Source organism: Sardina pilchardus, chromosome 9 (genome assembly GCF_963854185.1).
Source record: "Sardina pilchardus chromosome 9, fSarPil1.1, whole genome shotgun sequence".
In the NCBI taxonomy this organism is placed as follows: domain Eukaryota; kingdom Metazoa; phylum Chordata; class Actinopteri; order Clupeiformes; family Clupeidae; genus Sardina; species Sardina pilchardus.
This window is the reverse complement of record NC_085002.1, coordinates 20,177,345-20,192,316: the sequence shown is the minus strand read 5'-3', so window position 1 is coordinate 20,192,316 and position 14,972 is coordinate 20,177,345. Positions and strand designations below refer to the sequence as shown.

General features: G+C 44.7%; 1 protein-coding gene across 1 annotated transcript in view; it reads right to left on the bottom strand.

The window, feature by feature from the left end:
- gnai2b (guanine nucleotide binding protein (G protein), alpha inhibiting activity polypeptide 2b) overlaps nucleotides 1–14,875 on the bottom strand; it is a 43,158-nt gene extending 28,283 nt beyond the window's left edge. The window contains exon 1 of the mRNA XM_062546240.1: nucleotides 14,114–14,875. Within this exon, the coding sequence (XP_062402224.1) occupies nucleotides 14,114–14,231 (118 nt within the window). The 5' untranslated portion in view covers nucleotides 14,232–14,875. The remainder of the gene's footprint in view (nucleotides 1–14,113) is intronic.
- Between the last annotated feature and the right edge of the window lie 97 nt (nucleotides 14,876–14,972).

Below are 14,972 nucleotides of genomic sequence, written 5' to 3'. Positions count from 1 at the left end.
GTGCACGTGTGTCCCATCATGAATCCTTCCCTACCCACCCTCACACACCACACACACACACACACACACACACATTCAGCAGGAGGGGGTGGGTCTTCCAGTGGAATCAGTTCTATAGTTCTACATTCCTTTGATTGGTAATTCCTTTTGAATAGCTTTTAATTACATCATCAACCTTTACAGACAGGTCTAACTCTCACTCCCCAGTCAAGACATGATGCTTGGCCAAAGTGCTCGTTGAGACACAGAGAGGACGACTTGTAAAACTATGCAACATAGTGTAGTGTAAGATTATCCTGATTCTCTTGCTTTGATCACATCATCATTTACCCATTCATCACCAGTTTGACTTGTGTAGTGAAACTCTTATTTTTCTAAACCAGAGTGTACCTAAACGGCAGGCAGGCACATGCAGAAACCACACTGGCTTTCCTGTTTTGCCAACAGGAAGCGCACACCCACGTGACAGACTTTAGTGGCACCCATCACAAGATCACAGACCAACAGACCTGTTCAAATCTCAGAGTTGCTGGGCTAATGGTGTCATCTCACAAACCACTTAATAAACAATATTATTTCACTCTGATTCCATATCAGTGTGGGCCTATACAACTGATACAACTGATAAACAAAAAAATTAACAATGAAGCTAGATATAGCAAGAACACTTCTTACAAGCTCATTTTTTTCAAACAAGTCACTCGCAATACAAGAGTTGAATCTAGTCATCTGTAAAATATAAAATTAAAATGCTTTACAACAATCTGCCATTTTTTATGGGCATATCTTCAAATTCATCAGGATGATATTTGGTCATGTACATAAAACACACCTGTCATTCAAGCTAGCCTCCAGGCCATTCCCTCCATTATGCAGGAAATGCAATAAAATGTGTGATTATGCAAGACATTTTCGTGAGAAAATTGCGATATGCAAGAAGTTTTCATAATCCGACACTGCTGATATTTTGCCAAAAGACACCAGTCATCACCAGTTTGTCTGGTTTTGTTCTTCGCAAGTTTTTTGTACGCTCTAGTTTCAAACCATAATGCCTTTTTGCTCTGCTTTATTTGACTAAATGGAGTCTTCTCAACCAGCTGGCTCCTGGAAGATAGAGCTTCAGGCTGTGTATTGTTATGAAGATAACTGATGGAAAATAACAATTGATTGAGTTGAATTGAAAGAAAAGGTCATCTAAGTGACCAAAGGCGATCTGTCTCGTCCTATCACATGTCTCCATCAGAGCTGTCAGCTCCCTTACACAGTGTGGACACAAGAGAGCCATAAATAACGAGCAATGTGACATCTGGGCAGCTGTTACAAAAAGAGAGGGAAAAAAAAAAGAACTCCGATCAACCATTCTGGGTTCATTTCGGGCACTCTGACTCACACAGGCGCTCACCGCTCTTTCTAAGAGTTTAAGAGGGCCAGGTTTAGAATGCCCTGGGTGGTCACATGCCCCCACATTCAGAGCGATTGGCCGATAACCACCGGTGGCTTGCTTGACGCAGACGAGGCCGCCGTCGATGGCCCTCCTGCGTGAGTGGGGGGCCGCAGCTGCGTCCCCCGCAGTGCGAGACCCGCTGAGCGCGGGATAGACCCAGCCCGCCTGCTGCGTGAATCAGCCAGTCGATAGCACCTGTGCGCGGCGGCGGCGGCTTCAGATCACAGGGGCGCAGGCGTTTTTGAATGCTAGTCCTCCTGACTGCCGTTGTAATTACGGGGATGGGGGCTTGTGCGTACGCCGCAAGGTGTGAAGCTTGCGCGTCTTTTTTGTTTTGAGCCGCCTACTCGCACAGAAACATGAAGGGGGGGGGGGGGGGGGCACAGTGTAGTAGAGCCACACAAAATCCCTGACAGTGTGCGGAGGAACAAGCTCTTGAGGAACCCTGAGGCCCTGATTAGGCTCACTTGAGAACACCAACACACACACACACAGACACAGACACAGACACACACTCAGACACACACACACACACACACACACACACACAGATACACACACACAGACACAGACACAGACACAGACACAGACACAGACACACAGACACACAGACACACAGACACACAGACACACAGACACACACACACACACACACACACACACACACACACACACACACACACACACACACACACACACACACACACACACACACACACACACACACACACAGCTGTGGACATAGCTGTTCTTGTTATATCCTCTGGTCCACTTAAGAGTCTGTCCATGGAGTTTGTGACCTTGGCCTCACAACCTTGGAGTTAGACCATCATCCTCACAGATTAGCAAGCATTACCCTCTGATGAGGACATTTATGTCCCACGGAGGACTCTCAATACCTTGTAGATGAATAAAGAATAACAAGCTGGGCAAAGACATACTTCAATGAACATTACATTAAGGTCAGGGCATTATGAGAGAAGAAGAGAGAGGGTTGGAAAAAGGATAAAAAGCAAACCAGGATGTGACGAACAATATCCTCTGCTACATGCAGTTGCACTACTTAGTTGTGCACACCTCTTGAGTGATACTATCTTGAGCTCAATTAGGATGTCTGTGGTCTACCTCTTGTGACCTGAAGACAAGGGTCACACTGCGCAAAAATTTGCCACATTTGGCCTGTTCTGTGCAACCAGTTTTGGCATCATCCTCAGTTTTGGCATCATCCTTCCGTATAACATCCTTTTTGATGTTATACAGAAAGTCAGATAAACACACTGTGACACTGGAAATCCAGATATAATTCAGGCTGTGTGCACTATGTATTTATATGGTTTCTTAGTATAACATTACCGGACATATCACTAAGACACCAGCTATCATGCAATCAAGCCTTTATCTGTGCCAAATGGGCTGATTGTGGCATTCGTAACGTTTTTGCGTGTTTTTTAAAGTTGTTATCTCTAGTTTTAGACCAAGATGCCATAATGTGGCTTGTGAGAAAGATAAAACTTTAAGCCACACATTGGAAAATTTGAGCCTAATGCAGAACATTAAACGACATATTAGAATATTGAACATAATGCTCTATTCAAATTTCTCAGGCTTCAACAGGCATCAGTGAATGTCTGCTAGGATTCTGGTATCAGGAAACATCAGCTACAAGGGCCAATAAATCTGAATAACTGGTCTTCAGAGGAAGTTAATTTCAGTGTGCACAAATACACGCTTCCCCCTACATTGTGCGGTCGGTCTCTCTGGCCACTCACACACCAAACACGCTAAATGGGCCAGTGATCGCTGACCTGAAAATCTCCGACTGCACTGAGATAACAGCCTACAGTCACCTCTTTATGTGACGCCTGCTGTGCGACTACAGCTCCAGCCCCAACTCTCGGCCTCTCCTGCTGCTTCGCATCGCCGCGCTCACACTGTGTCCACATGCTGACGCACGGGTCTGTCTCGCTCTGCCTCTCTTCCTTCCTGGTGAGATCTTCTTGGAACAACATGGAACTGGCCTTGCCTGAACCCCAAGGAGAGAGCGGGAAAACACACCTCGCTCTCCCGCAGGTCACCATGGCTACTCGGGCCACAGAAAGCCTCTCTCTGGCCAATGAGGCGAGAGAGAGTGAGTAGTGAGCTTATGTAATGCGCGCATTCGTGTGCACACAGACAAACACACACGCACACACAAGCTGAACTAGTGCAGATTCACTGAGACAAAACAGGGCTGTTTGGTGCACATCTAATGCAGGAGTCCCTGGTCTTCGTGTAGTGGGACTGCTTCACCCACTCAAAAGCACAAAGCCATAGATCGATTCAATTCCGGCAAGACAATTCTCAGAAACACATCTATTCCCAAGAACTTGCAGCAGCCCTTCCAAACACATGGTCTTTGATGGCCAAATGTCAACGAGCAAAGCCATATGAAATAAAATTTTAAAAAAAAATGAACAGAAACGCATTTATTAACTTGACAAATCGTTTAATTAATTTAATGCCATGAGCAAAACCCTGAGTAAACATGGTTGGCAAACAGCACCTCCTGATAGCTTTAGCTCATGCACAAAAGACTGCCATCTGCCCGTCAATGACATCAGGGCCCAAAAGCGGGTGATTAAGCCATGGAAAATGATCAACAGAATGTTTTGAAGTCACCTCTGTGGATTACGTATGACTGCAGATTAGCATCAAGGCTCTTTGGTTCCGACAGAAAAGAGGAAAGGGAAAAGAGGCTAGGTCATTGCCATGGGAACAGTGGTTTAATCTGCAAGTGTTTTCATACATACTGTAAATCATATTGTAACCATAAAGTTGTTTCCCTCTCCTGTAGGGGAAATGCTAAACACTTTTTGGAACAGAAAATATGACTTAAGTCCTAAGTGTGCAAGAAAGGGTATGTATTCTGGTGTGCACCAATTAGTAGGAAGGTCATCAGTAGTTTATGTTTTTAAAATGGGATTTAATATGCAAAACTTTTTGTTGTTGTTGTTGCTATCTTTGTTCATTTGTATCACAATGTTTTGGGTTTAAAATGTTGTTATGACAACACCACCCCTGTGAGGTACAATTACACTGCAGTATTGACACCCTACACATTTGACAAAAGTCAATTACTATTTCTCATGGCGTATTAACATTTATCTGACTGGAGACACAGGCTGTCAGTCAAACCAGGTCCGCTTTGGCCAGAATTCAGCAATATCTACACCACACCGAGGCGCATCAAAGTGGCTCTAGAGTTGGCTGCGTCTGCTCATCATCACCCTGCTGGGTGAGTTTTAATGAAAAAACATGCCAGCTTTTCAGCACATCCCCATTGTTACAGCTTGCCAGGGGAGGCTGAGCAGTGGTGGGCCAAAGCTTTAGATTCACAACCTCAGGCTGATTCCAGCAAATTACCAATTAGAGTGCCGTGATGCGACCGCGAGTTGATGAGATGTTCCTCCTGGGCTCTCTCTTGTGCACTACATGAGGACACAGACCCATCCCCAACATTCTCTCTCTCTCTGTTTCTCTCTCTGTCTCTCTCTTTCTCTCTTTCACTCTCTCTCTCCCTTTCTCGCCACATGTTCCGCTAGCTGTGCTTACGTCACGAGCGCAGTGGCGGCAGTTTCCAGTTTCACATAAAGACAGACAGCAAAGATGCTGTGCAGAGCGACAGCAGCACATACAAAGCACAGCCATATATTTCAGTTCCGCTTCCTTTTAAGATCAGTCATGGAATTTTAAAGGCACAATCACAATAAACACAGACTTAATGCACTTTATGTTTTAGTAAGATTAGTGGATGAGGTAGGCCTATTTAAAGAACATCTTGCATATGAATCATATGCAAGATGTTGCATATGCAAGATGTTGCACTTGCTCTCACGCAAGTGCACACAATGGTACACAACACAATGAGGGAAAGAGAGAGAGAGAGAGAGAGAGAGAGAAAGAGAGAGAGAGAAAGAGAGAGAGAAAGAGAGAGAGAAAGAGAGAGAGAGAGCACACCTTGCTTCCTCCACTCAGCACTGTACATGAATGTACAGACACACAACTCATGATGTCCGGCAGGTATAGTGTGCATCAGAGTGTTGCCGCAGGCGACAGCTGCCCCACAAAGGCCGCCCAGGCCCAGGCCTCTACGGGGAGAGTCCTCCCTCCGCTGTCAGACGAGGAAGAGGCAGAGCGGTGATTTTACCGCAGTCCCATGCCAGCCATGAACGCGGGCGTCGGGTTCCTCCTCCCCGGCCTCCTGCCAGCGCTGGGACACCCGTGACATTTTACGGCTCCAAGGTAACCGCCCGGCAGCCAGACAAGAGCACCGGGGAGGATGGTGTGGCAAGGGGCGGAGCCAAGGAGACAGAGAGAGAGAGAGAGGGAGGGAGGTGTGTCAGAGAGAGCCAATCATGAAAAGAGAGAGGGAATGTGTCGCTGTATCAGGGACAGGGAATCATAAAGAGAGAGAGAGGGAATGTGTCTCTGTATCAGAGAGGGAATCATAAACAGAGAGGGAATGTGTTTCTCTATCACAGAGAAGGGATCATAAAGAGGGAGAGGGAATCATAAAGACAGGGGAATGTGTCTCTGTGTCACAGAGAGGGAAGCATAAAAAAGGCCTTGTGGCAACTTCTCCTCTTTGATTCGCCTCTCTAGTAATCCTACATGCAGTTCTATTTGAACGTTTTCTTGGCCTTCCAGACCCCAGTTTAACTACTACCTGGCCTGCCATTTCTTAATGTCATTCTGCACTGAAGAAACAATACCTGAAAATGCTTTGCTGACAGTTCTTCAAACACGTTGGCATCAATAATGTTAATGCTAAGAGTTCTAGGGTAGCTGCACACAGGATCCCATAACTGCTGATTATTCGAGAGGAGGAAGAGGAAGAGGAGGAGGAGGAAGATGAGGCTGGAATGGAGTATTTGGGCTGTTTGTCGAGCTGAAGCATCTCCTACTCTCATCAGTGAGGCCTTTTGCTCTCCCTGTCCAGTGAGCATCTGACCATGAGATGTGGCTCACAGACTGATGGGGCCCAGGCATCTCCAAAGGGCTGACAGGCAGACTCAAGAGTTAATAAAGGGTTGTGAAAGTAGCACTGTGCATGTCAGTCATTTCCTCAAGTCAGAGTGACATTTAAAGTTGTCTGCCTTGCTGGTGTTCCTTGCTATGCTAACAGCAAGGCTCACATGGGGCTGTGTGGGAGGGCTAGCGCTGCTGATACACTCTTCTGAACTGGTACAGCAGATCTCCAAAGCCTCTCTGTGTTGGAGTTACCTGTGTGCCTCTTCTCCCACAAGCCCACACACACAAACAGACACACAGAAAGAAAGAGAGAGAGAAAGAGAGAGAAAGAGAGAGAGAGACACCCAAATTTAAAAAGCTATTCCTTGGCAGCTTTCCATCTGTTTTCATGACAATGCAGCCGGTACACAGACAAACAGACAAACAAACCACACCGGAAACCTCCATGTGAACACCATGTTCAGTGACAGTTTGAGTGCACACCTACAACCAAACTATTTGAACATCAACTCTGAGTGCTTGGCATCTCAATGAAGTAGAACATTTGGGTAATTTTGGTACGTCCACTAATTATGGGTCAGTGATCGGATCTGATCCTGTAATCAGAAATGCTTGTCCCTGAACAAAGCAAAATAAAGCACTGATAGATCTCAGCGATAATAAACCTCAGTGATAAACCTCAGTAAGTGAATCAGAGGGAACACAGTCTTGGCAATCATTTCACGAGGTAATGTGACCTTTGCCGATATTTCACTCCTATTGGCGGTTGAACAGGGCTGTGTGTATCTGCTGTTGGCTGTGGGCGTGGCCATGGATGATGAGTCGGACTCCCAGGAACAATGATTGACGTGTGGTGGTGTGGCTTGTGTTTTACGGTAAGCACTAACTGTGATCTTACAATTTCTCACATCTGGATCAGTTGCCTGGAAGTCCTGTCTGGTCTCGACATGTCTGTTCAACTCAACGCACTGCAGATAGCGCACGAGCACAAGCAGAGGACTCCACAGCAAGGGAGCGGGAACAGGAGCTGGAGAGCTGCAGAGAGTCGACATTTCAAATACGTGTTTGCACTCTGATGAGAATGTTTGCATTTACTTGTGCATTTACATGAGTACATAGGTGGCTGTGTATGTGTGTGTTCGAGTGCACACAAATACTTGTGTATTTGTGCAAATGTGAAAGTGCATGTATGGACACGTGTGGGCGTGCGTGTGTGTGTGTGTGTGTGTGCGTGTGTGTGCGTGAGTGTGCGTGCGTGCGTGAGTGTGTGTGTGTGTGTGTGTGTGTGTGTGTGTGTGTGTGTGTGTGTGTAGACTGCAGGGCAGAGACTGCCGCTCTTCCTGTAGCCTGTGCTTAACAGCACAGCTCCAAACTCTCCCGTCTTCCTGAGCCCAGCTTGAGCGTGCAGTCGAGCCTGTGATATAATCAGTGCCTCCAGCCATGAGACAAGCCAGGGCTCTCTTCCCCATTAAAAGCACGTTTTCTTTCATCCTTTTATTTCACCCAGCTACCCAGAGGTAATCTTGAGCAGACGCTGCACTTTCCACACACTGTATCTTTTCAAATATATATAATGTTATTTTATGTGTGTGTGTGAGCAATTGTTTGGATACACTCCGCCGGTGAGAGGGAGGGAGTTGCTGTAGCCTCAAATCCCCCCAGCCAAACGAGTGTGGCCAATCTGTGCCTGAAATCTGCTGGGATACAAGTGTGGGCATGAAAACAGAGACAAGAATCCCCAGCAAAATAACTCCCAAAATCTGCTCACAATTCATTGCTTTTGCTACAATTATGCATAGCCAAAAAAAAAGGGGAAGAAAAACATGTTAAACCATGTTGTGCTAAAGACTTCGCATTTAAAATGATATCACCATAACTATAAACGAGAGCTACGTAACTATCAGTCTAACCTACAGCATGACAACGTCAAAAACAATAGCTTTGCAGCAACCCGGTTTTATTTTTCGACCAATCACCTTTCACGGCCAGGCTCTCGACCCAAAAAACTGGCAGCTTCTGCCCACGCCTCCACAACCACCAATTAGTCAGTGGTGAGGTCACTCTTGCCAACAATCAATCCCTCCATCTGGCCAGCAGATCTGCCGTGACTGAGTGTGTGTTTTGTCTCTCCTCCTCCTCTTGTCAATCAGCCTTCCCAAATCACTGGCCTCCCAGGCCTAGGCTCAGGCCATCATCCAGCAGGAGGGGAGTTTGGAACATTCTAACAAAAGATTCCGCTCCACAACAAGACAAGGTTCTAAAATTCCATCCTGGAACCACAGCCATATAGATACACTCAGAGACTCTGGATACACCCATAGCATAGATATAATAAAGCTTTAACATATCTATGCTGGAACCCATATTCTTTAGAACGTTCATTGTCCAACATTCTTGTCATACCAGTGTAACGGTTACCTGCTGAAGTAAAAGGGGCCAGGAGGACACAGCTGGTCAGACATGGGGTGCCTCTCATTTGGGCTTTTATACGTCCTCCCTCGCTCCTCGGGCCTCGATCCTCCTCACTGATCTACATAAAGAATGATGGGGCGGCAACAATGGGATAGTCTATCCATTGTTAGTTATAGATCAGTGGGAACGCCCCTCGAGGTACGAACATCGAGGATCGAGGAGAGATATTGAGAGGTACCCATGGACGAGCCAGTGACCACTGCTGCACTATTTGCTGCGAGTGCTTTTCAGGCACTTTCTGTCAGTCTTGGGCTCACAGCACGCGCCAACTGTGCCAGCGAGCGGCAAGCGGGCGACGCCACACACGCATGGCACAGACACAGAAATGGGCCTGAGTGACAATTCAATTTAACAGTTACCCCCACAAGCATATATGAGTCATTTTACACCTCTCCACACTCCTCAGTGCTCCTTTCGATCCTGCACCATCAAGCACAGAGTGTGAAACGTGCATCTGAAATTGATCGCATCGAACATCCCCATTTCTCAATGAAATTACCTTCAGAGTGCAGAACGCATCCCTGAAGGAGGCACTTTGGGCCACTTCACACACAGGCATGTCATTTAATCAGCTGTCCTGCAGGAGTGACTGATCAAGCAGTCTTGTTGAAGGCTCCTAAATCTTTACTTTCAGGCCATTGTGTTTGATGGGGCACTTAAGCCTTTACTTTCAGCACTAGCACTCTCACTAGCTGTTTTACAGAATCTCTCACTCTCTCATTCACTCACACACACACACACACACACACACACACACACACACACACACACACACACACACACACACACACACACACACACACACACACACACACACACGTACGCACACAGAGAGAGAGTCAGTAAGGTTGATTTGAAACTTTACAAGTAAACAAGACTATGCAGGAGTCAGGACAGTTAGAAATTACCAACGTTTTGAGGAAACTCAACAGACAACTTTTAAAACTGCCTTTTACACCATTTAAAAAACCCCCCAAAAAAACCCATAAGACTCTATTCCCAAATATGATGCATTTGTAATTGGACTGATACAGTATACCCACACTACTGTGGACAGCACCACACCTAGTGTTCCCCTGTGGTTATGGGGAGAGGAAGGAAGCTGGAATAATGAGCTGCAGGACGGCTGTGTTTTCTTTTGATTGTTCTACCTACTGTACCTGAAGCCTCAGGCTCGGTTCTCTTCTTGACAGGTGGACAGGGATATTGAGCACTGAGCTGAGAGTGAAACTTCACTTAACCCTCATTCTAGTCTGATTCAAAGAAACTCTCTCTCTCTCTTTCCTTCTCTCCCTCTACCTCTCTCTCTCTCACACACAAACACACACACACCACACACACACACACACACACACACACACACACACACACACATACACACACACACACAGTCACACACAGCCACACACATATGCATACATGGATACAGCACATTCGCATACTACCATACAGGAACATACACAGTTTCTTTCCAACTCCAGAGGTTTGTTTAATAAATGAAGAAAAAAAAACAGGCTATATGTCAAGACACACTCATGCAATCCCATAGCCTTATAAAAAAGTGAGCCATTTGAGTAAACACAGACTCAACTGACATCCACCATAAATAAGATACTTCCGGGGCAGAACATGGAGCAAAAACAATAAAAGTGTTCCGAGCCCTGGACATTGGAACTCATTCACCACTGGAGCAGCATCTGAATCTACAGTACATAATGAAAGGCACCTTCCTGTGTCTACTAGCTGTTAATTTTAGGATACTCTGGTGTGGTGCTCTGGGTGCCTTTCCTGGTCATCAATCTTTCACTGTCTCACAACTAGTGTTGTTTTTGGCGGCCTGTTTTGGTTTTAGTTTTAGTCTAGTCTTTGTGTCAAGCTGTCATTTTAGTTTTTATCAGTTTTAGTCACGTTCATACTCTTTTAGTCTAGTCAAGTTTTAGTCGACTAAAAGTATGAGCATTTTAGTCTTATTTTCGTCTAGTTTTAGTTGACGAAAACTAATGACTTTTAGTCTTGTTTTAGTCAATGAAAATTGGATTTTAGCATCTTTTTATTAATGCAATTCTATTTTAAGGGGTTGTTCCTCCATAGACTGGGTAAGACTGTTTTTAGTGGCAGGCACTATAGCACCAGCGAACTCTGAAACTATAGGACTGGATGAAATGTGCAGATAACGGTCTCCACTGATAAATATCACACTGGCTAACCTGGAAATGAGGTCCTATGTCCAAAATTCTGAACTACCCCTTTAATAGGAATGATAGCCTACATTTTGGTTAATTTTCATGGATTAAAAAAATACAAATATTACAGGTTACATAGGCACTGAACATTGACAGTGGAATCAGGTATGTTACACAGAGTTTGGTCTCCCCCTGTCACCATGAAAGGACTATTTGGAATATTCTGTAGACCTGCTGTTCCTTTTCTGAGAACAATTTAACTAAGATGAAGTTGTCCTTAGGTTACTGAATGCTGTAAATGTGGATGCTATTTCACCATTAACTAGGTAGCCTAAGCGTGGTTACACACAATTGTCATCTTAATGCAGAATTTTGTAGCCTATAAAACGCATTTCACGTTCATCACTCAGTTTTGGTAGGCTACAGGCCTATGCCTTGAGTGGTCGCTGCCCCTTTAAATGCGTGGGACTTTAAATTACGTTTTAACTCCATGCTGATTTTGTTGATGAACAGCACCGTCTTTGATTCAGTTTTTCTACCGTTTAAATAAACGACACACGCGCACTTGTGTGGTTGGTAAGGAATTGTTTTCAATAGTTTTCTTGCAATTCCCACACAACATTAGATAGCCTACTAAACCAAGGTTCCATTAAAAATGTGTCTATGATTAGAACTTCGTTGCTGATCGGTGGAATAATGTTATTATTGTAGCCTAGGCTATATGACAGCGCCAGCATCAGCTGGACAGAAGCTTAGGCTACACACTAATCAAATCTGCAGTTGCCTGTTAACATTTTCATCTGAATTAGATCTACATGCGGAGGTGAGATAAGTAGCCTAGTGCAAAGTTGAACTGAGAGAGTTGCCAATCTAACGGATTGAACGTAGCCTATATTTCTTAGCTTAGGCTATATTAGCGATAACGATAGGCTATACATCTACCGCTCCTTTGCTACATGATCAAATATGATCAGATGAGTGACAGAAGCACCGGATATGACCAACAGGCCCACGCGAGAAATGCTGGTCCTCTGGTAGGATAATCAGACCATGCAACCTGATGCGCCCCTGAAGTGAGACGCAGGAAACAGAAATGGGCTACTGCAAAATAATAACACGACTAAACGACACACAATAATGTTATAACATTCATGTCCTTCTGGTCTTCGAAAATGAAGAGAGATTTTAGCATGGTTTTTATTTTGTAAACCACATTTAGTCTCGTTTTTATTCGTCAACGATATTGCCTTATAAATTTAATTATAGTCATCGTCACATGGCCAGCATTTGCGTTGCGTCTCGTCTCGTTATAGTCACGTGAAAAAAGTTCGTTGACGACGATATTTAGTCATAATTTTCGTTGACGAAAGCAACACTACTCACAACATGAGAGAGTAACCATACAGTCCACAGCCATAAGAGTTGGAGGCCATAGTATATTCTGCTCAAAGTTGGCTTCCGTTATCAGGGCTTACAGACCGTGAGAATATGGCTCCTATACAGTTCGCCTTTAAAGAGATAAGAGAATGACCCACTAATAGGCCTTAGATAGAGATCAAATCTGTGTATTCATAATAAACTGCATATGATAAGCCTTATTCATGACAAGCTACTTCACATCAATCTGTACTGACAAAAGTATCAGTAACATTATAAACATGAGCTTTTTCTGACACCAGGACATTAATAAAGAAACATAAGTAAATAACACTGTTTACTGCAGTATTCACAAAACAAGAAAATGAATCAAGAATTCTGTCAATATGTTTCTGAGACATACTAGACTTTTCTTTGCGCATTCTTCAGTAGCTCTTCAAAACAAAAGATCCAGACTCTCAGCTTCTCACTTAAACTTTGCCTCACCTTCTCCACCGCAAGAGATAAGAGCTGCCTTATTGCAGCCATAAAACAAAAACAAATCATTGCACACACTTCGTCATTTTCTACATGTGCACTGTAAGAAAAACTGGTCTGTCTCTTTGTTTTAGTGGGAAGGTCATGTGTAGAAGTTCTCAGTGGATATGTTGTTCATTGTAAATCAGTCAAATACATAAGAAATTAAAACATTTTCCAGGTTTATATTTTATCTTGCCATTCACCATACATTAAACCAATTTCAAGGTGTAACTGACTTGAACAGTAGGCTATGTTACTTCTGGACTGCCTTCTGTTTCAGATCCCCAGACATCAGGGCAATAGACAAGTCACCCTGAGGCATCACAGCGGGACGAGCTTCCACTTTCAGGTTTACTGTTGGTTTTTCCCGCTGACACAGAGGGTGAGTCAAAGGATGATCATGCATTAAAGGTTTCCCAAATGGTGAACCACCAAGCTGATGATGTTTGGCAATATCAATATGTGCTTGTGCATTGTACACAACTACAGAGAGAGAGAGAGAGAGAGAGAGAGAGAGAGAGAGAGAGAGAGAGAGAGAGAGAGAGAGAGAGAGAGAGAGAGAGAGAGAGAGAGAGCGTGGCTTATTTTGGTGTAATAACTGCCCGCAGAATGCGGAATTGAATGCAGCGTGATCTAAGTGGAAAGTTCCTCACAATCGTCCCCAGTTCTCTACCATGGAAATCTTATATTGTCATAAAAAACAATGGATTGCCACTGGCACGTATAGATAATGTGACAGCGGGCTCTATCAAAGATCCTTCCTCCGCTTTAACCCTCTCTCTCTGGCTCTATTTTGCAAGTGACAAAGATTCTACCAGAAAATGGAATGTTTGTCAACCAAAGCTGCCCCACTTGGATTATCCAAGACGCCACCACCAAAGGGAGACGTGCAGTCTTTATTTATCAAATTATCAGACCGAGTTCCAATAATATAAATGTAACCAATAAGGTTAACATCATAAATTTGTTGTGCGTGTGCAGAGTTACGAAAATCAAGCAAGATGACAGCTACGCCAACCAGCCACATGCAGGCTACCACAACTGCATAATCAAAACATTCCGTTACTAGTAACAGTCGGCTCTCTATTCATTTGACGAACAGACATACCTAACAAGAGCAGTTTCACCTCCCGCGCTGCCTTCTCTCCGTCTTCTCGGAGGTTCTTGTCGATCATTTTGGATCGTTCAGCAGCCAGCTTGTCCTCGGCGCTCACCGTGCAGCCCATGGCTTCCCAAAATTGGAGCGCACACCTGAGCCTTGCGCAATTGAAAAGAAGGTACCAAACACTGACCAACACAGGCTTTCCTCTTCTCACCAGGCACCGAGACGAGTTTCGAATTCACACCACGTAGCCTGAGCTACGACTAAAGTGAGAGTAGTAAAAGTAAGGTGTTCAGTTCCGGTGGCTCCAGTGAACCTCTCAGAAATCCACTTGCGATGTAAATGCACTAGCCAACAGTCCATATGCCACCTGACATTAACCAATTAACAGACGCAGATATAACCAATTCAGTTCATTCCAGTTGCCCGGACTGTAGACCTAAGGTATTTAATGATGCTTCATTTCATCCAGTTAGGCCTACCATACAGGTAATAGCTAGACTTCTCGAAAGCGTTCGAGTTCTTGGGATGACAAGAACTCGATTGGTAAACACTCGCGTCGAATGGAATCCAGCTGCGGACTGTCGGACAGCGAGGTGTGAATGTTGATTAGAACCTCTGGCACGCTGTTCTTTCCGTTTAGCGACCCTGTTCTTCCCGTTGAGTCATCACCTTGAACACATGTGTGTTTGCGTAGGTTGGTTAGACGCGGTTTGATTAAATGTAGCCTACTGTTCCGCGTTGCCACGCCCGCTGTCCTCTAAGAAGTTGGCTCATAAATGCTACAGTGCACTCAGTGTTGAAGATTCACAGGGCTTCATGACCAGTTAGCTGATAGTCACGCTTCCACAGAATCCTGGGAAAT